General features: G+C 41.6%; 1 protein-coding gene across 2 annotated transcripts; it reads left to right on the forward strand.

Moving 5' to 3' along the window:
- The first annotated feature begins 218 nt into the window (after positions 1-218).
- hpn (hepsin) lies at positions 219-20,921 on the forward strand. Of its 2 annotated transcripts, XM_086038653.1 has the most exons (13): positions 219-610; positions 1,065-1,191; positions 6,176-6,283; positions 6,395-6,436; positions 6,916-7,045; positions 7,110-7,226; positions 7,457-7,497; positions 7,617-7,782; positions 15,753-15,943; positions 16,438-16,533; positions 16,634-16,776; positions 18,750-18,914; positions 18,996-20,921. In XM_086038653.1, the coding sequence occupies exons 2-13, from the start codon at positions 1,155-1,157 to the stop codon at positions 19,038-19,040; spliced, it is 1,281 nt and encodes a 426-aa protein (XP_085894779.1). In that variant the 5' UTR covers positions 219-610; positions 1,065-1,154; the 3' UTR covers positions 19,041-20,921. The 2 variants fall into 2 exon arrangements, with proteins under 2 accessions (XP_085894779.1, XP_085894780.1); XM_086038654.1 differs by lacking the exons at positions 219-610; positions 1,065-1,191 and adding an exon at positions 1,271-1,491.
- Positions 20,922-23,047: the final 2,126 nt, after the last annotated feature.

A 23,047-nucleotide genomic window follows, 5' to 3' on the forward strand; every position in this document is an offset into this window, starting at 1 on the left:
AAAAAAAATCACTTAAAAACAAAGGAAAAAATGACTATAAACTAATACTCTAATATTAAAATAAACGATTTTCCATTTTTTACATCCACAAAGACCTAACTTCCGAACGAACTGGCCCATCCATCCGTTTTAAAACTCAAATGTGTTTCGGTTTATCCACTTGAGGTCTAGACGATCGTGTATGCACAATGCACTCAAGTCCAGTCACAACGTCACCTACGCCCCTCCTCTTCTCCCCCTCACAGGACGACCACTTAGCACGACAAAACTTCCACTAAATTCGTCCAAATCCCCTTTTCGTTGTATCTAGTCTTTCAGATGGTGTTGCACTTTATATTGATAGCTGACGCGGGTCGTTTCGGTTGATAGAAAGTGTAACAAACACCAGCAAAAACCCGACCAACAAAATATTTTATAAGCGCTTTGTTGGGGTCAGTAACCTGCGAAGAAACCCAAATGCACAAACTGAGGAAAAACTTTGCATACTGGGATTTATTGTGTTGACAACGCTAAAATATATATTTTTTTTCTTTTACACCATTGGACTAAGGCAAACTCCGGTTTAGTTCTGAAGGAACCTACCAGTACACCTGCTTTCATAACAGACAAGGTGAGCGTAAAAGATGGATTTTGATTTAATGAGCTGAGCTGTTTGTGAAGAAACAATTAACCAAGCGCTAGTGTTTGTTGAAGGTTTAGCCATTTTGTTCATTCCAAACGTAAATGTGTGTTAGTGTTGTCAGTTAAAATATTTTCTACAGTCCATAATGAAATGGCAAAGTATTTACAAATGCAGACATAATGCAGGAATATGTCTGTGTTGTGTGTAGCTAAATTCAACAACTATGATAATAATAGTAGAACTATCTATCTATCTATCTATCTATCTATCTATCTATCTATCTATCTATCTATCTATCTATCTATCTATCTATCTATCTATCTATCTATCTATCTATCTATCTATCTATCCATCCACATACACATGTATAAGTTGCAAAAATTGGATTGCTATGTATGGTTAAGTTTGCCACTTGTGACATCAGACCTATCTATCTTTTTAGTGGAGTTGGTGCCACAAGAAATCAAAGGAGTCAATAAGGAACACAGGAAAAGGACGTCTTTAGTTGTTTTCCCCATCCTATTTGACACAGATGTATGCTGAAAAAATTGTAAAAGAGGGGAAGATGGGTAAATGCAACACACACACACACACACACACACACACACACGCGCGCGCTCATATTAAAATGTGGTTATGGTCATGACTGCTGCATGTTGTCTGCTATGGACAGTGAGCAGACGTCGGTTCATTTGACTATTGTTAACTATTAACAGATTTGTTCCAAGCTGACTGCTTTACCTCTATTTGTCAATTCAACATCCCAGACAAGATAAATGATCTATTGCCATCTGTTTGGTCAATCCTCAAAGAATGGCAGGAAATCAGCATTTGTGGCCTTTCCATGCATTACTGAGGAGATGCTCAAAGTGAGTGCCACCTTTCAGTTTCTTGTGCAGTATTTGCAGTCGCAGCTTTGGGCAGTTCCCTATCTAGTTGAAAAGTGGTGCACAATCTGGGCCTTGCTGGTTGTTGTGCGTGAAAAGAATATTCAGCCACTGGGCTGTATTGTATGCAACCATGTTTCTATGCAATGTGAGCGCTGACATCGTCTCCTGCTGATTATTATTTTTCAAACCACTATCTTTGCTGTCAGGAAGCAAGCTGTCTTTAGTGCGGACACATCAGGGCCTCATTTCCTATTTAAACTGGAGTGAAGTTATGTTGAATTTATCTAAGCATTGTTTTTGGATAAGCTAAACCGAAAGAACACAAATGAATTAAAAAAGAGGATTTGGATTTCCAGTTTGTTTTAGAATCTGTTTCCCAAAGTGCAAATGTCAGTAACAGGTCAAAAGGATATTCACTGCTGTATTGTTTCTCATGAAACTGAATAAACATCAAGCTACCCTAAACTTTATGGCACATTTTCAGTGTCAAGAATGAAACTGATCATTGCTCACGTGATTATTGAAAAGAATTTCCCATGCCGTTGCATTTCTGTTAATTTTGGAAATGGCAATTCTGGCAGGGACACAAATACATCAAGTGGAATCATTTCAACATAACCCAGAATGTATCTATAGTATGGAAGCTCCAATAAAGCAGAAAATAACCTGGCAACTCAAAGAATTAATGGGTCCCTCATAAAAAAAAGACTCACAGAAGTGCTCTCAGGTAGAGCTGGACAATAGAGTCGTTGTTCTCACTAGGCTGTGATTGCTTAGAGAGATGCCCTGAGGGAAAGAAAGGGGAAAAGAATGTTTAGCATCACAGTCGTTTTTGTCCCTTTTGGACACCACTGAAGCGCTCAGGGGCAGAATAGCGAAGATGATACTCAGGGCCCATGAGTGACAGGGGCCCTCAAAAATAGTACGTTCAATATGAAATTTAAATTGTGGGGCTCGGAATGATGTGTTATTACTCTGACCCAAAGTCCTTGGGGCTCTGCCAAGCTGCCAAGCTGGAATTGGATAGTTATCTGGTCTCTTGCGACTATGCTATTTGCTTATGACCTTTCTACAAAGTTAAGTGGAAGCTGATAAAGTATTTTTTGTTAAAAACCCTGTAAAGTGATTTCAGTGACTTGTATCTAATGCTACGTTTACACCAAACGCGAATGAAGCGCTCCGAGTCGCTTGATTTGCTCACGTTTGACCCCGGGAAATTTGAAACCTGAAATGCTGCAGCCGCTCATTCGCTCACAGAGGCGAGGGGAGGGGCTTTGCTTGGTAGTAGACTACTACAGCATTTTTCAACATCACAATCAAATGCCCGACACACTATGCTAATGCTAACAATATTGCTGTCTTGGTAAAGTTCAAGAACTGTAAAAAAAAAAGCAGCCGAGTGGACAGGACGCCATTTGGCTGTGTGTGAGACGCAGTATGCCCGATGCTGATTGGCTGCCGCAGAATGCCCGATGCTGATTGGCTGTCGCAGTATCCCCGATGCTGATTGGCTGACGCAGTATGACCGATGCAGATTGGCTGCTGCGAGGCGGAGTGGCAAAAAAAGTTGACTTGATTGATACGCGACGAATGGGACAAATGGACGGATTTTTGGTGCTTCGCTCCGCGTCCCACCACTCCAAACGCATCATTCGCACTGCCCGGCGCGCAACCGCGCCCGCCCCCGCGAACTACATTGACTCCAACACAAACGCGCCGCCAGAAACGCATCATCCGCATTTGGTGTGAACGTAGCATAAGTGCATTAAATATGTTTGAAGTGCTGAAAACATGCGCAATGACTGAAAGCAATTTAGGACTGAATTGTTGTGCTATAGCGTTGAACTATTTTTCGCCATTTCAATTGTCTAGATTTTTTGGGGCGGGGCTAAAACGGGACCAAATATGCACTTTCTGGCTCTCTGGCATGAGTGGGCCTTCCCCCACTTCTTTAGGACTGAGCGAATTCATTCATCAGTGGCTGTCCTGCCCAATTGCAAATTACTTTGTAATAAAACAACTCATTTGTAATACTACAGCATGCCGTTAGCCATGCTAAAAAAGTGCATCTTACCTGAAATGTTATGTGTTTTATGTTAATTGGGCTACAATGCCTCTGTTGTGTGGACCACGCGTGGAGAAAAGAGCAAGGCGGTGGTGAATTGGACGGACCTACCGGGCCACGAGCCAGCTAGCCAGCTAGTGGTACTCATGTACTGGCAACGGGCCCATCCAATACTTACACTGATATAAAAATCAAGCTACGTTGATGTTTGATCCACGGCGCAGATGAGTTTGCCGATGAAAATATAGCCTCCAGTACTGTCAACTCATTGGAAGGAAAGTGACCATTTGTTGTTCTAAAAGTCACGTTGTCAAATGACAACATCACCTTAATACCGGTATAACTACATTTATGTTCATCGGGGGCAATTCTGCATTTGTGTCTAGCCAAAACAATTCAAACTTTGCTTGGTTTCGTCTTTCATAGGCTGTATTTGTCAAACATGCACAACTCGTGGCATGGTGAAAATCAACTGAGCATGATTTTACATGTGAATAATGTCATTACCAATATCACTGTTGCTCTATGTAGATAAAAATTCTGATAAAGATGAAGTGCCATGATATGAAACGAAATGAGGGATGCTGTATGCAATCATCAATTGGCGAAAGTGGTCAATATATTGTCAGCTAACATAAAATATTCAGCAAGGTTTGCACTTTTTCAGTAAAAAGTCCATGTCAGTAATGGCACAATATCTTTAAAGATGTTCCCAGCAGGCCCACTCGTTTCAAGTCATCTCTGTGGGCGGCCATTTTGTCACTTCTGTCGACTGAAAATGGCATCACAAATGCTCAGGGCTCAGTTAGCGACCAATCAGATCACCTGTTGTGTTAAATAGCGTTGTGTGGCTTAGGTTTTTTTTTGGCTTGTTTGTTTGTAGTATTTTTTCTCTGTGGGAGACGGTCCAAATGGCTCCAGTTGTTTAAAGGGACACTTGGAGGAGCTTAACATTGGCACTTATATATAGGTTTGCATGTAAAAATGACATCAGTACTAAAATGCCCACCTCAAAAGACTCTGTAGTGATTTAAGGGCTTTTTTTGTGATTAGGTTTACGACAAATTTCCCCGCCCCTTTTTGGGGCGTGGCATATGTTATGTTTTCGGTCTCAGCTGTCCACGTCACGGGAGGTAGCCAAGCGTGGTAATATTGCTCGCTTTGTCAGTTCTGTTGTCTAAAATGGTGACCGATCGCCACCAAAATGCAAATGCACATTACTACTCTTGTCCACTTCAACCTGTGAAAGTATAAAAGTGTTCTGCACAATAGTTTGGATTTATTGACATAAAACATGATCTCATCATAATCACCTCCACAAAATCAAAAATACTGCGACAATCGCTTCTCCACTTACACAGGCTGAAGCGGATAAGAGCATGAATGCGCACACGAACCCCGGCTGATTTATATTTCGGACATTTAGCGACGCTAAACTCGTGTCAACTCTCAGGAGGCAGACGGCGACCGGCACCGGGCAAGCAATCAGGCAAGCATGGATCTTTATTTCCCCTCCCCCACTTCCCTCTTCGGCTAACAGTAGAATAACGGTACAGCTAATAGCAACAATTAGCTTCAGGCCGTTAAAACAAAAGGCGTTAGCACAACAAAATTAGCTCCTTACTGTCCGCGCAGCGTGTGGAGGTGATCATGAGCCTGTGTCTTCATGTGGCGGGGTTGCCTCCCAAGCAGTCGCACGCGTTGTCCGACACCGCTTGCAGCCGCCAGCAAGCGTCAATGTTCAGCAAACAAAACGTTCCAGCAAGGAGGCTGACTGCACAGCCGAGTGTGGCCGCATTGGTGTTGTCGGTCGAAAAACTGTGGCCATTCCTCATCCAAATAAATGTGCACGTCCACTCATTCCCACTTCAGTCTCTGTAAATATCCTGACTGTTGTTCAATGCCTCGCTCGTCCTAACCGTGATCAGCAAAGAAGCTGTGTTTTTTTTTTTTTTAAACAAAAAGCAGTGTGCGCTCATCCCAGCATAAATCTATGTAGCTCATGCTCACTTCCACATTTCCTCATTCTCATAAATCAGCCACGGAGAGATTAATCCTTTTGATATGTTGAAGTGGTCATTAGTAAGGATGTCCACATAAATTTTGGTGCCAATTGATCACAGTTTTTGGAGGTTATAAGCAATGAATATACAATGATTTCCAATGGAGATTTTGTAATCGGTCCCTCCAGTGACTGCGACCGAACAAGGATAGATCGGTAGGGGGCGCGGACATTCTCCTCATTAACAAGAGGCGTTATTCATGGAGTCACTTATTTCCTAATTTCTCCCAAATTTTATTGATAAAATAGAAAATGAAGACTCTTTCCATTTTCCTGATCAAAAAAAATATAAAATGAACTTATACATCCCGGCCCAAACTTCATTTAAGGTGATTGAGCCCTGCTTTAGACTATTGATCATTTATTCTCACCATGTGCCAAAACTTAGCTTGTAGTCTCTTCCAGGTCTTCTGAATTCATTTCTAGTTCCACTAAAACTTGCATATTGGTGTATAATTACAACATTATTTCGAGTGTTTTTAGTTTAGTTTGCATCTCTGCTGGTCAGACGTACACTCATTGATGTGTGTGTGCAGGGAACAGGGGGATCTCTCTCACCTGCGTGTTAACCCCTTGCCGCCTGATCGGTGTGTGTATGATTCTAATGACCTTGGGAGCCGTTGGAGCAGCAATCTGGGTCATAGGTCAGATACGTACTCAAAAACGCACAGTATAAAATACTCACATAATCAACACATTTGAAAAACAAGATGCGCTTCTTCAATTAATATACGGTTTTCTTGTCTCCCCTGTAGTCACATATTGCACTGTGGTGGAAGACAAAGGATACTACGAGGGTAACTTTTTTCAAAACACACTGCTTTGCATGCCGTGACCACCTACAACATTTTGACCAATTCCACACTACAGGACATCCAGTACAAGAACTGTATCAAAAATTCTGCTCACTTTTGATTGGCAGACAGGGGTGTTCGTTTTGCAATGTTACAATGCTATTGTTGTTGTAGCGTTGTGCAGTACAGTTCTACACCACTTCAAACTAGAGCCACAATAATACACGTATTGTTGAATTAATACCGGTATTACAAAGTCCAACCTGAGCATTATTATGTTTGGGAAGGCCCAATTTTTAATACAGTTCTTGTATTGAAGAGCGTTATATTGTGCAAGTGGTCAAAATGTTGTGGCTGGTTGCATATGTTCATCATCACACACACACAAAAAATGCTTCAGACCAAATAAATTACATTTAAGGGCAAAAACCTTTGAGTATCACTGTCGAATCCGACTAAGATGTTGATCTAATCACAAACAGTCCAAGTAAATTCTGCTGACCAACATCTCCGAGTCTTCGACTCCACTCAGAAGAGATGGCGTCAAGTGTGTTCCTCCCCGGCCAATGAGCTTCTGGCTCGTGTCAGCTGTGAGGAAGTGGGCTTTGTCAGGTTAGACTTATCTTAAAAGGTCCATCGTATGACCAACACAAAAACTAATGTGTCTTTCTTACAGTGTGGTGAATTACTCCATCACGTCTGTGCAAGATGTCGGCAGTGATGGCGGGTTTTTCTGTGTCAGAACAGAAGAGCTGAGATATGGCAAGAAAATCAAAGACTCTTTGTTCCCATGGTAACTACACTGACGTTTCAATTTAATCATGCAAGATGTGTAAAAACAGTTAAAACTTTCACCATGTTCTTTCACCCATCGTGGTCAAACCTTTCTCATGATAGGTTGAATACATACACTCCGGCTGGTTGTCCTTTTGAAACAGTTTTCTCTTGACTTAGATTCCATTGTACTTTAAATTCTGATTAGCTAGGTTGTTCTTCTCTTATCAAGTGTCCCTTATGTTCCAGCGACTGTGAGAGCAAGGAGGTTCTCACATTGTTGTGCCAAGGTAGGATGTTATCTTTATCTTTCCACACTTACATTCACCTTTGTTTTCCTTTCACCATCAGTATGTTGAACTATCCCACAAACATTTCATCCAGAAATCAATTCCCTCTCCCTCACCAGACTGTGGCAGGCGTAGTTTTGCCGAAGACCGCATGGTCGGTGGCGTGGAAGCGAGGCAGGGCATGTGGCCTTGGCAGGTCAGCTTGCAGTACGATGGCGTTCATCAGTGTGGAGGTTCTATCATCTCAGACCGCTGGGTTGTCTCTGCAGCTCACTGCTTCCCCAAGTAAGAGCTTCATTTTATGCATGAAATTAAGATCAGCGCTTATTTGCACGGGTGGCAAAAGTTCTCACATTCTGTGCTTAAGAAGTAGCCTACACAAACTCAAATGACTGGCAAAAGTAGAAATACGAATTCAAGAGTTTCACTTAAGTAAACGTAAAACCAGGCGTAGATGAAATAGGGTTTGGTGGGTTGTGCAAACCCACGGGCCCTCTTGTGGTCAAACCTTTGAGTCGGGGGGATATGAGTGCACCTACCCAGTTTGAACTGATCCATGCGCCTATTGAATGTTCAGCTGCTCAGATGGCAACCGTTATTTTTTGGGGAAAAAGCAAAGTAGAGGACATTTACAAGTGCAAAGATAAAAGAAAAGAAAAAAGAAAAGACAGAAACCACCAGAAATGGACATGTGTGGTGCAGATAAACGGAGGGCAAACAAAAAGTTAATTGATGATACGGCCAAATGTACAAAACTGACACAGCCACAGCAGGAAAAAAGCACCTTCTGCCTCATAGAATTCAAACTGGGATGGTTACAATTTTCTTAAGGTTCTCTCTCTCTCGTGTGCTTGTTTGAAGCTGATACGACAAACGCCCTCGGAGGAGATAATGTTTGAAAACAAGCGACTTTTTTTTTTTAACCAAATGTAGGTTTTATGATATCCAAACCTACATTTAGGTATTTAGGCTTTTGTCTGTCCCTGTAATTGTCCCTAACTGGGTCCACGGAGCCGCCTGTATGCACAACACTGTAGAGCAGGGGTGTGAAACTCATTTTTGTCGCGGGCCACATTGTAGTCATAGATTCCCTCGGAGGGCAAAACTTTTCAAACCATATACATGTTTAATCACCTCCTCATTTTATTACATATACAGTACAAAATAAATTGATGGATAACTAGTTTTGAAATCCGAAGTCAAGAATAATAGTTTGTACAAGTCACTGTAACAACGTAACAAGAAAATGTTTGCAATATTTGTCATTATTTATTTGATCTGACAATTTTACATTTTGGAACAGATTTCATCAGGCGTTATGGAAGTTGATATGCTTTATTTGCTTTCGCGGGCCACATAAAAAGATGTGGCGGGCCAGATCTGGCCCCCGGGCCTTGAGTTCGACACCAGTGCTGTAGAGTCTTTTTTTTTTTTTTCCATGTGCGCTCCCTGCAGTACTCACAGGTATAGTCTGCCCTCTAGTGGTTCAACGCATGTAATACCATGGATTACGCCACTGGACGCCCATTTCACTGACGGTGGATCACAATTTTTTTTTTTGTTAACTGTTAACATTTAGTACACACCTTATCCCTTGACATGCAAAGTATGTCCTTGTCTGAGACATCTCTAGAAGACAATCTCTTCAAGCCATCATCCATGCTCATGCAAGTGCCGCCGTACACTTAAAGCTACGACCTGGAAGTGGAAGTCTTTCGTTCTCCTAAAATAATCTTGTGTTATTTTGCAAAACTTATTTTATTACAAAATAACGCAATGAAAACAAAAAACTTACAACCCAAAAGTTTTGCAATAAAACACAATAGTATTGCGTTATAAAGCAGACCTTATGTAAGGACGGAAGCACTTAAAAGGACGAGGACAGATGGCGTCGGAGGACTATTATTTTTAATAATAAGGACAGAGGGACGACGACGGAAGGGTGCCCAGGACGCGGACGTAGGACGGACCGGCAAATTAAAAGAAAGTGCCCATCTCTGCTAATTAGTGTGTGTAAATTGGTGAATCAAAGGCATTCATTTTGTGCACTTTGTAGGTTGTCATCTTTTAAAGTTGAGTGACATTGCCATGTATTAGTTTACGGGGGCGCTGCCACATCAAATATGGCAGACACTCTCACGATCAGAAAAGGACCCTATGTATGGACTCTATGCCAGAAAAGGACTCTGCTGTTGCTGAATCCTTGTGCTGTCAAAATGACAACTTTACAGGAAGTAAAAAAAAAAAAACACCAGCTTGTTTGAGTTCCCAGGCACCGCTTCGTTCAAGTTGTATTATACATTATATTGCTCTTGCATGCTCATGTCAACATCTAAAAGAATACATTCAATTGCTAATTTAATGCTGGTATTGATTAAGATACAAACACGAAGCTCGCGGCAGCCGGGTACTTCAAAGTCTGCAATCATGTGAAGCCCCCACCGTGCAAAAAGCCTTTGAAAATGTCACTTGAGCAAACGTCTGCCCTAAAACAGTTTCACTAAACGCCTTCTTAAAGGTCTAAAGCCATGAGTGATGCAAAAAATAAAACAATGAGCCAACTAGAAACCCTGTCTTTTAAGTGTATATTAAAATGAAACAGAGACCTCCACAATGGTTCTTCTGCAACGAAGCATCGCAGGGACCGATTTTAAACAAACAAGCCAACTTAATCCAGTGAACCTAAAAAAAAAAAAAAACACACCCAGATCTTTCTACCCTTATTAAAGCCTGGAGAGCGCATATGTCATTTTCTTTTTTTAAATCCAATTCTCTGTCTCTTAACCAATGAAATGCATCAGAATATACACGTGACGGTGTCGTGAGCCTACGGAGGATTCTCCGGAATTCTTTCGAGTCATTATGGCGGACGCCGTCGATCGCGGGAGCTCTGAAATGAGTAGCCTAACGACAGTGATACAGACGACACGCTTGTGGACTTTTAACCAGTAGGACCAGTCAAACGTGATATGTTGGTTAAAATATATGCTTGTAGACAATGACAATATTGACGTCTGTGTAACAGAATGGAGGATGGTAATTACCACTCGATTTTTTAAAATTAAAGATAGCGCTTCTCTTGCACTGACTTTATTTTTACATCTTCAATTGAAACAGTAAATAATAATAAACTCGGGCCTGTGTGAAAGCCACATGTCTAAGGTCTTAAATTCTTTTGGAATTATGTTTTTGTCTGCTACAGGGGCAGAGATATTCATTATTTTGTAGGTGTTGAATTTCTGGGAAAACCTTTCAAGGGTAAGTCCAAAGATGACCTTAGGTTTTGGGGAGCTGTTGAGACGGGCTTTTCATGCTTTAATCGGTTAAATAGAGGCGACAATTACGCAGCAAAAACACAGCAACCACAGAACGAGGGAACTGAAAAGTAGTTTTGCCACACTTGTGCAACCTTATCAAACATAAGTTGTGTTCAAGAGTGGCAGTGTGTTTGGATTTGTGTATTTGCTATTATCACCGCTTTAAATTGGCTAAAATTGCGTAAAAATTACAGACGACTGACCATTAGTTTTGATTTGTGATAAAAAAATTTAAAAAAAGAACTTGACCATAATTGTCCATACGAGGTTTCCGCCGGACAGCGACACTATGTATGGACTCAATGGGCCATATTTTGGTAGACTGGCAAGCGTCTGCTTGGCGTAAAAACAGGCGTAACTTGATTTGCGTGCCAGCGAAAATCAAGTCTATCTTGTTTTTGGCGCCTGTCTGGGCATTTTGCCGCACGAAGCAGCATTGCCTCTGATGCACGTGCTAATTTGGTGACAGAAAGTAGTCTGCACTTGGCATAAAAAGGTATGCATCTCTAATTGCACGTCACAAACATGGCAGACTATATCATCCGAAAGGTGACATATTACAGTTTACATGCCAATGTCAAGCACGAACTCCAGCTAGTCTAATTTCAGTGTCTTCAATGTCAACCATGGTGTACTCAGGCGTGCGCTCCGTACCGCCCTGATTTTTATGCAATTAGAGATGCAGCGAGGATTGGCAGGAAAAACACTACGTTCCACCCCACAATGGTGCACAAAGGTGCAAATGCCCCGTTACACCGATTTTTAACACCGCAGTCTAGCAAAATACCAAAACAACAAAAACTAAACTTGCACTAGACTTGCGCCCAGAACAAAAATAGGGCCCTATGTATCTATGCCTATCTTAAATAACGATCGCTCTTTTAAATGGTATAGTTCAAGATTACAGTCTCCATGGTGTATCACTTTATTAGCGTCTCAATTAAATGCAGAACCGACATCAAGTATTTGACCAGCTCTTGGTGAGTTAAACTGTCAAGCTAACCTAGTGAGCTTAGGTTCACAGACCTATCTTATATGCGTCAGATAGAGCTGGGGATTTTACCAAAAATTTGCGGTCCGTTTATCGCCTACCGCCTACAGCTGGGGTACCCTTCCGCTGTCCGTCTATCCGCCTTTTTGTCCGGTCGGAAAAAATAGTAATCGCCTATAGGCCGGCCGACCTATAATTTCAAACAGGTTTCTGTTAGCGTTTCTGACTACCAACTTCGACAAACTACCACTCCTTGAAACCAAAAATGTGTTGTGACTGGTTGTGACAATGTTTTGGGTTGGGTCCTTGACATGGTCATTTGCTATGGTCCTTTATGTGGTCGCTTTTATTTTGTCATATCCACCTTATTCCTGAGGGCTCTCATGGGCAAACGATTATGTGAGCGACTTCCAGTAAGAATCCCGGTGAAAAATTTAGCTATTTGTTACAGTGGGCTTTGTTTCACGGCGCAGTTTATTTGAACGTTTTTTCTCACCCCCTTTTCTAAGCGATCATAAGGCCCTATTGCTTTGAAAAATATCTTGCACGGCTTGGGAACTTGTTGTACTGTTGGTGATTGTATGAATAAGCAGAAGAAGTTGAATCTGTGACTACAAGTACAATGTTTTGAACTGGCTGCCCGGACGAGGACAAGAGAATGTTGTTGCGCTTAAGTTTCTAGCGCCTTCCCGGGGATGAGGATCACAGAAAATAATAGTGTGAAGTTTTCGTTTTAAAAGACCACACCACACACCACATCAACCTGTGCTCCTTTTCATTTTGTTGAGAAAGAGCAGAGCGCTGCAACAACAATAAACGAAGAGGAAAATAACGAATATCAAAAATAATTGGGAGGTAAGGGAAAAATGGGTTGTCTAATAGATGAGCGTGAGAAGGTATAAGAATGACTAGGAGTGTAGGTGGCAGACTTTATGAAGAGTACAAAGTTTGCTAGCATTCATTACAACATTTGTATGCACCAACCAGACTTACGTTTGATCAGAGGAGTCCCACGCGAGGAGCAGGTGGAAGGACCTTCACTCGTTTGCAGATGAAAAAAAGCGGAAAAAGGAAAAAGAAAAAGCAGGCAGCTGGAAGTGGGACATTGGTTGGGTTCTTGTGTGGCCCTACCGCTGCGCGGTCTCGGGCTCCACCAGGACCACCTGCAGAGCTCCCCAGAGGCGGATTTCGATTCGCCTGACACATATGCGTGGTGGTGGAGATTGAGAACCCAGGTTTATCCGCTTTTGCAGGTTGACCACTGGAGGTTTCTGGGCGGACTTGGCGTGCGTGGGAGCGCAATCAAAAATCCAGCCTAAAGATCAAAAAAATGTTGAAGGGATCGAGAGAGAGACTTGTTGAGTCGCCAGGAGAGGGTGAGCTGATGAGAGAGAGCGAGTTGGCAAAAGGCGACACATCTGATTCAAATGATCCGCACATCACCCAGCTTTGCACAAGCCTGATAACAATTGTGATCATTTGTATCAAATGTGTTCAAGTAGGGAGAGATGGAAAACGGGCTGGATAGAGGCTCTTGAGGACCGGACTTGAGCACCCCTGTGTTACAAGTGTTCTGAAGCATTTGACCCAAAGGTGACTTTGCTTCCTGCTTGCGTAGTGTGTAGACACATTGTTTAGCTCCTGCTTTGCTTGCATTCTTTTTGCTGATAACTGCTTTGTTTTTTGTCTCTCTGGACTTCTCCTGGATACTTTTTATATCTGCGTGGCTGTATTACGTTTTTGTTTTTAATACAGCTGGCGGGATTATTTTTACAACATTTTTCATTGCCTCTTCACGATAACGTCAGCACGGCCTGCTAATTAGAACAAGACTGCTAGTAGCAACAAGGCTAGAAGCAAGATGCCTCCTGTCTCCACAGAAGACTACCACAAACTTCTTCAGAAGATGGCAGTGCTGGAGGCAAAAATGCATCGCCTCGAAGTGTTTGTGGAGCGAATGGAAAATCAGGCAATGAGACCACGCTACCAGCCTGTCCAAACAGTGGACATGAGCATGCTAACAGACAGCTAGCTCCATCCACCAGCCCTCCCTGGAATTTGCAGGAAGCAAAGCCAAAAGTTGAGGAGTTTTTGCCCAACAGCCAGACCTGACCTCGAACAAATTGTTTTCATTCAAATGGTCGCATCAACACCAAGAAATCAGTCTTGGACTTCGGCAAGAAAAAGGAAAACCATCTTATGGACAATGAAAACAAAACGCAGGCATTGAACTGAGAAACAGGTTTGCCCTACTGTCATCTGACCAGCAAGCTTTGGTGGATCACAGCACCAATGAAAGGTACAAAAGTGGACCCTCTCACCATGAGAGATCAGCTACTGGGCCACAAACACTGATAATAGGCGACAAAGCCTTATTTGGCGTCAAATGACTATGCAGCAGAAAGCACACAAAGGTTCTGTGTTTTGCTAATGACATGGTTTCTGGTATTTCTGAAAAGGTCAAGAAGATTGCTGTAGAGCATTTGACTATCAGATTGGTCATAATTCACACAGGAGCATTTGATGTGCTGAAAAACCAATCAGAGATATTGAATCAAGACTTTGTTGATCTTCTACAAAAAATGCAATCTCTGAGCGCAGAAGTACTTTTAAGTGGATCCCTCCCTACAGTCCGGCAAGGGGATGAACGCTTCAGCCGGATAATGTCGCTGTTAAGATGGCTGAGAAGCATCTGTGCTTCTCATTCTGTGAATTTTATTGACAATTTTTCAACTTTTTTGGGTAACGCCATCATCTTTTCCAACGCAATGGGATCTATCTTAATAAGCAGGGGATCAAATTACTGACTTCCAACGTTGTCCAAAGTGTGCGTCACGGGGCGCCACGTTCCCAAAACAAAGGCCATGTTTATCCGCAACAACAGATAAGACGAGATTCTGCTTCGACTCCGAAGGACCCTCAAGCACACATTGAAGCTCAATCCCCCACACCCCTCCCTCCAGAACAGACTGATTTTAAGGCCACACCCACTGCTGGGCTCAACCCAAACTTTGGAGCCATCTTCACACTGCCAAACACCACTACTGGACTGACCCCTGCACAGTACATCGCCCCCGAATGGCGACTCAGCTCTGACTACCCAAAACCCGTTGTAAGCATGTCGCAAGTTCTAAAAATAGCAACCGATTCTCAGTCGAGTCAAGTCATATGACTTGAGTCCTCTATTTCCGGAAAGTATCTGTTTTCAAATGTAGGTAGTAAAAGTAAAGTAAAAGGCCATCAGAAAAATAAATGCTCAAGTAAAAATGTAGAACACAGATACAAGAAAAATCTCTCAAAGTGGAGATCAACACAAACACTTTTTTTTTCAACAATATGTTCCCAGCAGGCTCACTAGTTGAAACATGGCAAGATGTGAAAGATGAGTTAAGCAGCAGATTCCACCCGTTTTTAGCCATCCCACGGGGCGGCCATTTTGTCATTTCTGTCAACTGAAAATGACATCACAACTACTCAGCGCTCAGGTAACGACCAATCACGGCTCAGCTTCAGAAAACAGGTCAGCCGTGATTGGTCGTTACCTGAGCCCTGAGCAGATATCATTTTCAGTCGACAGAAGTAACAAAATGGCCGCCCCCAGAGATGGCCAAAACGGGTGGATTAACTCTTACGTAATATTTATCAGAATGCATTGTTTCAACTAATGGGCTTGCATAGAAAATATTGTTGTAAAAAATATGTTTGGGTTGACTTCCTCTTTAAGTAACATTTTTCTTTACTTAATTACTTTCCACCCCTTCTGAGATTTAATAAGAACGCATTCACCATCGTTACCAAAGAATGACAATGACAAAATAATCACTGTTCACAAGCAGAATTCTCCAACAACTATATGTTGGATCGCAAAGATTGTGTTAAGTGTTCTATAAAATACAAAACATTTTTTATTTGTAAATGTCTTTTTTTTGTCCCTCTCTTTTTACTAGGCGCAACGGCTTTATTCGTCACTGGCGTGTGCTGATGGGCTCCATCTACAACAAACCAGCCAATGCCAACGTGGCGGAAGTGAAAACCATCGTTTACCACGGCAACTACCTGCCCTTTGTGGTCAATAACATCGACGATTACAGCAGCGACATTGCTGTACTGGCCCTCGCTAAGCCTATCACCTTCAATGGTAGGACATAGTGTGGAAGAGAGGAGCCATGCAAGCATTGTCTTTCTCATAGACATGTCTGTTTCATAGGACAAGAGCGAGGTCAAGGAACAAAGGCACACACAATTACCATTAATCACTTAGTGTAGAATCATTTACAGTTTAAGTATTGGGCTCATAGAGTTGTCCCAGTCCCTTAGATAGAGCTATTAACCAGCACTCATTAAAAGCGGAAACCAAAACAGATTCATCTGTGTGGCACTGGTGAGTGTTTTGCTTGGCAGTTTAAAATTTTCCTCGTTTGTTGATCAGCATTGAAGCGTTTGTGTGCTCTCAAAACTGCATTTCAGCTTGATCGTTTGTCCCATCAAGTGTTCGCCTTTATAATGCCATTTTGATATGAGGGACAGAATGTAGGTGAATGTCCACAAACTGAACCTGCTTTATTCCATATTTACGTTGTGTGGCGTGCATGATAACATAAACACTATATGGTTTTTTTCTGCTATTTGTAGAATATATCCAACCCATTTGCCTGCCAGCGCACGGCCAAAGAATGAGAGACGGACAGATAGGCACGGTAATAGGCTGGGGGAGCTTAGGAGACTCTGGTGAGTTTTTGGGGTCACAGTATACTGTTTATGCTGATGTGAAAAAGTACATTATCATTGTGTTACTTATAATAAGACTCTATGCCTACTGTACTTCAAGGTCAACAAACAGACGTTCTGCATGAGGTGAATGTCCCCGTCATCAGTGACGCTATGTGTAATGCGCCTGATTATTACTACAACCAGATCAGCGGCACAATGTTCTGTGCCGGCTTTGAGAAAGGAGGTGCGGATGCCTGCCAGGTCAGTGTGTCCACTAATGTCTGTGTTCATGTGGCTATATTGTCGAGGTGCCGTTAGGGGCCAAAATTACCATACCAATAAACTTAACACACACCCAAAAATGTATCAGACTCACCAAAAAAACTAACACACAACACAAAACCTCTCACATCTACTGAAATATATCTCACATATAATAATAAAACTCTCTCCCACCTAAATAACTCTCACACTCTATAAAACCTCACATACACACACACACACACACACACACACTCATCGAAAAAGCATCTCACATGTAGCAAACTCTTTCAGGAACAAAAACCTCACACACACAAATCCTCTTAAGCTCACAAGAAAGAACAAACACATATGACAAAAAACACACTCACCAAAACCTCTCAAAAATTTCTCACACTCACGCACACAAGAAACCTCTCACTCTAACCAAAAACAACTCACACAAAAGAAAATCTGTGATGCTCACTAATAACTCTGACGAAAAAAAACCCAACTCAAACTCCCACATATTCTACCACGTTCCCCGACAAGCCTGTCACTCACCCCAAAAAACTCTCACAGGAAGCAAAATGACCTGTGATGCTCACTAATAACTCTGACAAAAAAAAAACCCAACTCAAACTCCCACATATTCTACCACGTTCCCCGACAAGCCTGTCACTCACCCCAAAAAACTCTCACAGGAAGCAAAATGACCTCTGACTGTTACAAAAAACCTCTCACGCACACAAAAACCCTCACACTCAAACTTGTCACAAAATCCTTCTCACTAACTGAAAACATCACACAAACCAATAAACCTCTCACACACACACAAACGCTCAAACATTGAAAAACTCACCTCACCCAAAAACTCCCACAAATCTCTCTCTTGCTCTCTCTCACACTCACAAATTACCAAAAATCTTACTAAAGCAAAAAAAGACAACCAAAAACTCCTCCAAAACTCCTGTGAGACCTCTTTTGTTTGTCTAACTTAGTATTTTTTATTTTTGTTTTTTATGTGTGTGGGAGTTTTTGGGTGCGCATGAGATGTTTTGCCATACATACTGTTGCATCATTCTTCTTGTCAGATATTCTGCATGCTATTGGCAGAGCTGGGCATTCTGCCTATGTGACGGACCAGTCCGCCTATCCTACTATGACTGACGCCAATTTTGTAGGCGATAAATAATAGACGGGAAACTAAAACAAAATAGTTGGACTAAGCATAGTCGGAAGCCCGTTTTTTCCCGTCTATGTAACTGTCTATTTTCTTCGTTGTTGGCGGCGGCATCAGCTTCTTCTTCGTTGTAGTCGTCTTCTCTTCTTTTTTAAGATGACGAAGAAGAAGATGCTCTGTCACTGGAAGTAACAATGGCAAGTGAAACTTTCGATTTCGACATCAACAAGGACCTTTGGATAAAATGCAACCTGGAATTCTAGTTAAAGTAAGCTGTTTGAAGACAAACTTTAACAAACACTAACATTTTATTTGCCGATGTTTCGTCGTCCCTGTGCTTAATCCGTCGTGCTTCTTGGGTGGCTTAGCGCACTTTGCTCACAACTTTTCAACACCGCTGTTTACTAGCCGCTATCCGGCTCGACTAACGTTGTTCAAAAATGCCATTCATTTATTAGTGTGGACGAGACTGGTGAGATACAGCAAGGGAAATGCCGGGTGACGTTGCAATGATGCAATAATGATAAATCCACCCATGCTGTCATTTGTCGACCTTGCACCGGGATCCGTTTTTTTGTTTTTTTTTTGTCAAAGTTGCTAGTTGGAAAAGGTAATGAAATTCCGTGTAAAATGATAGTTGGACCGGCCTATAGACAATTAAGATTTATCCTGCCGGACAAAATGGTGGCTAAACGGCGGAAGGCGATAAACGGACCGCAAATATTGAGTAAAATGCCCAGCTCTGGCTATTGGTTTTCCTCAATTGCTCAATGTTTTTCTATCAATGTGTCTATTCATTTGGTGGCGTCAGGGAGATAGTGGTGGCCCCTTTATGGCAGAGGACCGCATGTCCAAAACCAGCCGATACCGTTTGCTGGGGGTGGTGAGCTGGGGAATAGGATGTGCCACGGCGAAGAAGCCTGGCGTTTACACAACGGTGTCCCGATTTCTGCCATGGTTATCTAATGCCATGAGGGTAAGCTACCTTATATGTGGCCGGTTGAACTGTTTTGCACCCGATGCTCATATCTTGTTTTTGTTTTGTTTGGGCTTGCAGACCTATAACAACTCACCAGGGATTCACAAAATGGCACGGACATGACTTTTGCACCCATGTTTCTGTGCTCGCTTCTCTCACAAAAGAGTGATAGTAAATATGAGTGTTTTTGAAGTCCTCATCTTTGAGTTTCTGATTGTTTTTCCTTCTGAGTTTCTTGCTTCTTGTGCTCCTTTTTTCTGTATTCTGAATTTGTTTAGTGCAACAGCCAAAAGTACAAAGGCAGCCTGACAGAGAGGTATCCTCGGCTGCCATTGTCCAAGTGCACATCGATCATTATCCATCCAAGGATAATCCTCACGAGGGGCGCGGTCGTGCTGCGACCTATCCCAGCTGTCTCTGGGCAGCAGGTGGGGTACACCCCGAACTGGTTGCCAGCCAATCACAGACCTTGATTATTATGTTGATCGCAGTTTTAACTTTTAGTGACAGATGGTCATCAAACTGCATCTTTTTGTGATGAAAAGGGCTGTGAGTGGCTGTGAATTGATTTGTTATAAATCCGTATTTTCTTGGCCCTTTGTCAAGCTACGTGTTGGAGATCCTGGCTGCAGAGGCAATCATTTTTCATTTCATTTCATTTCTTATGTTCCGTGGAGTACACTGTAGATTGGGCTGATTTTCTGAAACTAGGATTGTTGATTGCTTGTGATAATCCCACAGAAGCATTTTTATGAGACCCTGCAGTAGCGTGATATCATATTAAAAAGAGGAAAAATGCAACATTTGTGATACACAAAGGCTCACATTCACTCTAAGAAATGAAGGTTCTACATCCAAATGCGGTTCTTTGACATGTATGCAAAAGGATATTAGCACTCATTCTCAGTGGTTCCATAAAGAACCAAACATTATTCAGGAGTTCTATACTTTATGGCACCAAATGAGAACGAAATGGTCCTTGAGTTCGAGTGCAAAACAAATACATGGTGCTAAGATTCATGCATGCTATATAGAACTATTCCCTTTGTAAACGACCAGTCATGATGAATCCTTTAATAAAAAAAATTCAAAAAACAGTGGTGCGCTATATTATAAGTTAAGTTAAGAAGGCCTTTATTGATCCCACAATGGGGAAATTTTCAGTGTTACAGCAGCAAAGATATAAGTCACACAGGGACGACGGCATAATGTAGCCATTAATGTATAACATTAACGGCAAACAAAAACCTCTGAAGTGCCTTTATTTTTTAGAGTGTTGTTTGACTTATTTTTGCGGTAAGCAAATGTAATTTTTAATTATGGCAATTACAGAATGTTCTTACCTCCTTCCTGAACTCTCTGATGAAATGTCTGAAAATTGAGGATAAACTGGTCATTGTGAAATCAATATATTGTGGTTTTGTAAATAATAGTTGATGTTTTGTGTATGTAGCTTGTTTTATTATTCATTATTTTATGGGTTTCCCAGTAATCTGTGGCTCTTTATGCCCAAAGCGTAATAAATCGTGTTCTCAGAGAATGTGCTTAGTTTTGCATGTAGAAGTATAATCACTACACACGTATAGTATTATATATTAGAGGTGCTAAACTCCTCTACAGATGAGAAATTTTATCCAGATTTCTTTCCCCATGTCCTTTTGTGATCATCCAATGACGCAACTAACACACACAAAAAAGCTACTACTATGAATTATTTTTCGTTTTTGAAAGAAAAATAATGCTGAAATATCTGCTGCATCAAAAGATGATTGTAGTTAATGGCTCTGCAGCTGCACTGTATGAAAATTGTTTATTTGAATATCATAAAAATAAATACCTTAATTGAAAGGAGCTTGAAGATGTGTAACTGGATACATGAAAATGTCTGAAATGTTGTTCATGTTCCTCACATGGAGTATTTTCTTGTTGTGTTTAATGTGTCAACACTTTTGAGCTACTGTACATGAATTGAGTTAAATGATGACTGCTTACTTTCTGAATTTACACTAGTGTTGGTGTATGACAACCTGACACAGGTCAGACTGATCTGACCCTGTGTGTTTTGTAACGTATCATTTATACCACACACACAAAAACGTTTTGCTGTAATCTCCATTTCATTGCTGAGTTTGCACAGTCTTGTGCTGATTAATTTAGTAATAGGGGGTGCCCCAAAGGTTTCCATAGGCCTACATATGAAAAATAAACATTTTTTTACCCCTATTTTGCTAATGCAATTCAATATGGGTCTCCACCTATGGAGAGGTAAAAAGTATGTTAATCGGAATGACAAAGGTGCCAGTAAATTGATTTTGTGGGCCACATATATATGTGTGTGTGTGTGTGTATATATGTTGTTTCAGCAAAATGAAGATCAATCTCATTGTGGTATTCATGTGGTCAAATCAGCAGTTTTCAGATGCTTGGATTGGTCAGCGTGGTCTTGCGTTGTGGCCTCCCAGATCCCCAGATCTCACCTCACTTGTCTTTAATCTTTGGTATGGTATGGTATGGTATGGTACAGTATACCATCCTTCAAATGATAGTCAGAATTTGGCATTTTGAAATTAGAGACAGCACAGCTTTGCTTTGTTCACATAATTATGATTACTCATGTTACAACACAGAAAAAAAGCAGCTGTATCTCTCACAAATATTGAATTTACAAGTGTAAACACAGTATGTGATACCCACACAAAATATAACTGTTTGTTTGCTTTTGTGTGTACATATATAGTGTATGTAACTACATAAGTCTTGTACAGTAGCAGTAAAAGAAGAGACAAATTGAATTTCTTCAATTAAGTTGACTGTGTATTAGAGTAAAAGCAACATCATTCATAATAAAACAGCCAGGCATTATGTGCATATTGAAGTGTTCCAGTCTAAAATGCAGCAGCAGGCTCAAATTGCACAGTGCAAGGAAAGTTGTTGTTTTTTGACCATACATAATTTCACATGACTTATTTTATGAAACGTTGAAAAGAACGTGGACTCCGTTTGTCAGCAGCAGAATCACAATATGGTTTGGTTTAGTCCGACAGTTAACGAATCAACAAATGATGAATCAGCATGTGTGTCCATGATCAAAAAACACGTGGAGCCCTATTTTTGCTCTATTGCGCTCAGTGTAATACCGAGCATAACTTACTTTTTTTGCCGGAGCAAGTCTAGCCCTTTCAAGCACAGTGGTCACTACAGTGGACAGCTATTTGAAAGTTGCTTTCGCCTATATTAATTCATCTAAAAAAAATCTTTGTATTATAAATCATATCAAATCATAATTCATGCATGAAAGGGTTAATCTACCGTGTTTGGGGCCGTGTCGCGCCTCTCATTCTGGCATGGCAATGGTCTAGTTCGGTGCATCTGTGAATTTAGTCATTTTGGGCGTACCGGTACCTTTACAAATTTTGTTCAAAAAGTAGACTAGATGTTAGACTTGAAAAAAAGCAGGTCTAACTTGAGGTGCAGGTGGTGTAACGCGATTTTAGTGTAGTTGATTGAGGAGCAGGCAGACAAATTCGGCGCTCCGTTGACATGCGTGGTGGAAGTTATCTGATTTCATTCATGAATATGACACCAACGTAGGACAATCCTTCTGAATCATTGTAGAACTCAATTCATTGAATGGATTATAATTATTAGCATCTTAAAAATAATGTCATACGTCACGATGACAGGGGGTGTCACACAGAGACGCACGATTGGGCGTCTCCAATTACACACGTCACATACATGGCCGACTACATCTTTGGCAAGGGGAGAGCTTGCGGTTTACCTGCTAATGTCATGCACGGACCCCAACGTGTCTATTTCTGCTTCCGCAGTGTCTAGCACGGCTAACTCGAGCGCACTTCACTTGGAACGCCCAGATTTTGATGCAAAAGAGGGATGCAGCGAGGATTGGCCCTACTTCCATCCCACAATGGTACACAAAGGTGAAAACGCCCCATTACGCCCAATTCTCCCTGTGCAAAGTCTAGCAAAATACCAAAACCAAACAAAAACTCCACCCATGCCCTCAGTTAGTGTGCGCTTTGCACAAGACCTGCGCTCGGCACAAAAATATGGCCCTTGGGGTCAATCAGTCAATTACAAGTGGTTGATCCACACCTGAAACACTGTTG

The sequence above is a fragment of the Filicampus tigris genome, chromosome 8, assembly GCF_054856515.1.
Source record: "Filicampus tigris isolate MCC_2025a chromosome 8, RoL_Ftig_1.0, whole genome shotgun sequence".
Lineage (NCBI taxonomy): Eukaryota > Metazoa > Chordata > Actinopteri > Syngnathiformes > Syngnathidae > Filicampus > Filicampus tigris.

Bases quoted from the DNA above. Each gene is read 5' to 3' on its own strand.
- hpn (XM_086038653.1), top strand. From the start codon at position 1,155: ATGTATGCTGAAAAAATTGTAAAAGAGGGGAAGATGG. The intron at 1,192-6,175 runs GTAAATGCAACA...GTGTGTGTGCAG, and splicing joins TGTAAAAGAGGGGAAGATGG to GGAACAGGGGGATCTCTCTC. The intron at 7,046-7,109 runs GTTAGACTTATC...TCTTTCTTACAG, and splicing joins GAGGAAGTGGGCTTTGTCAG to TGTGGTGAATTACTCCATCA.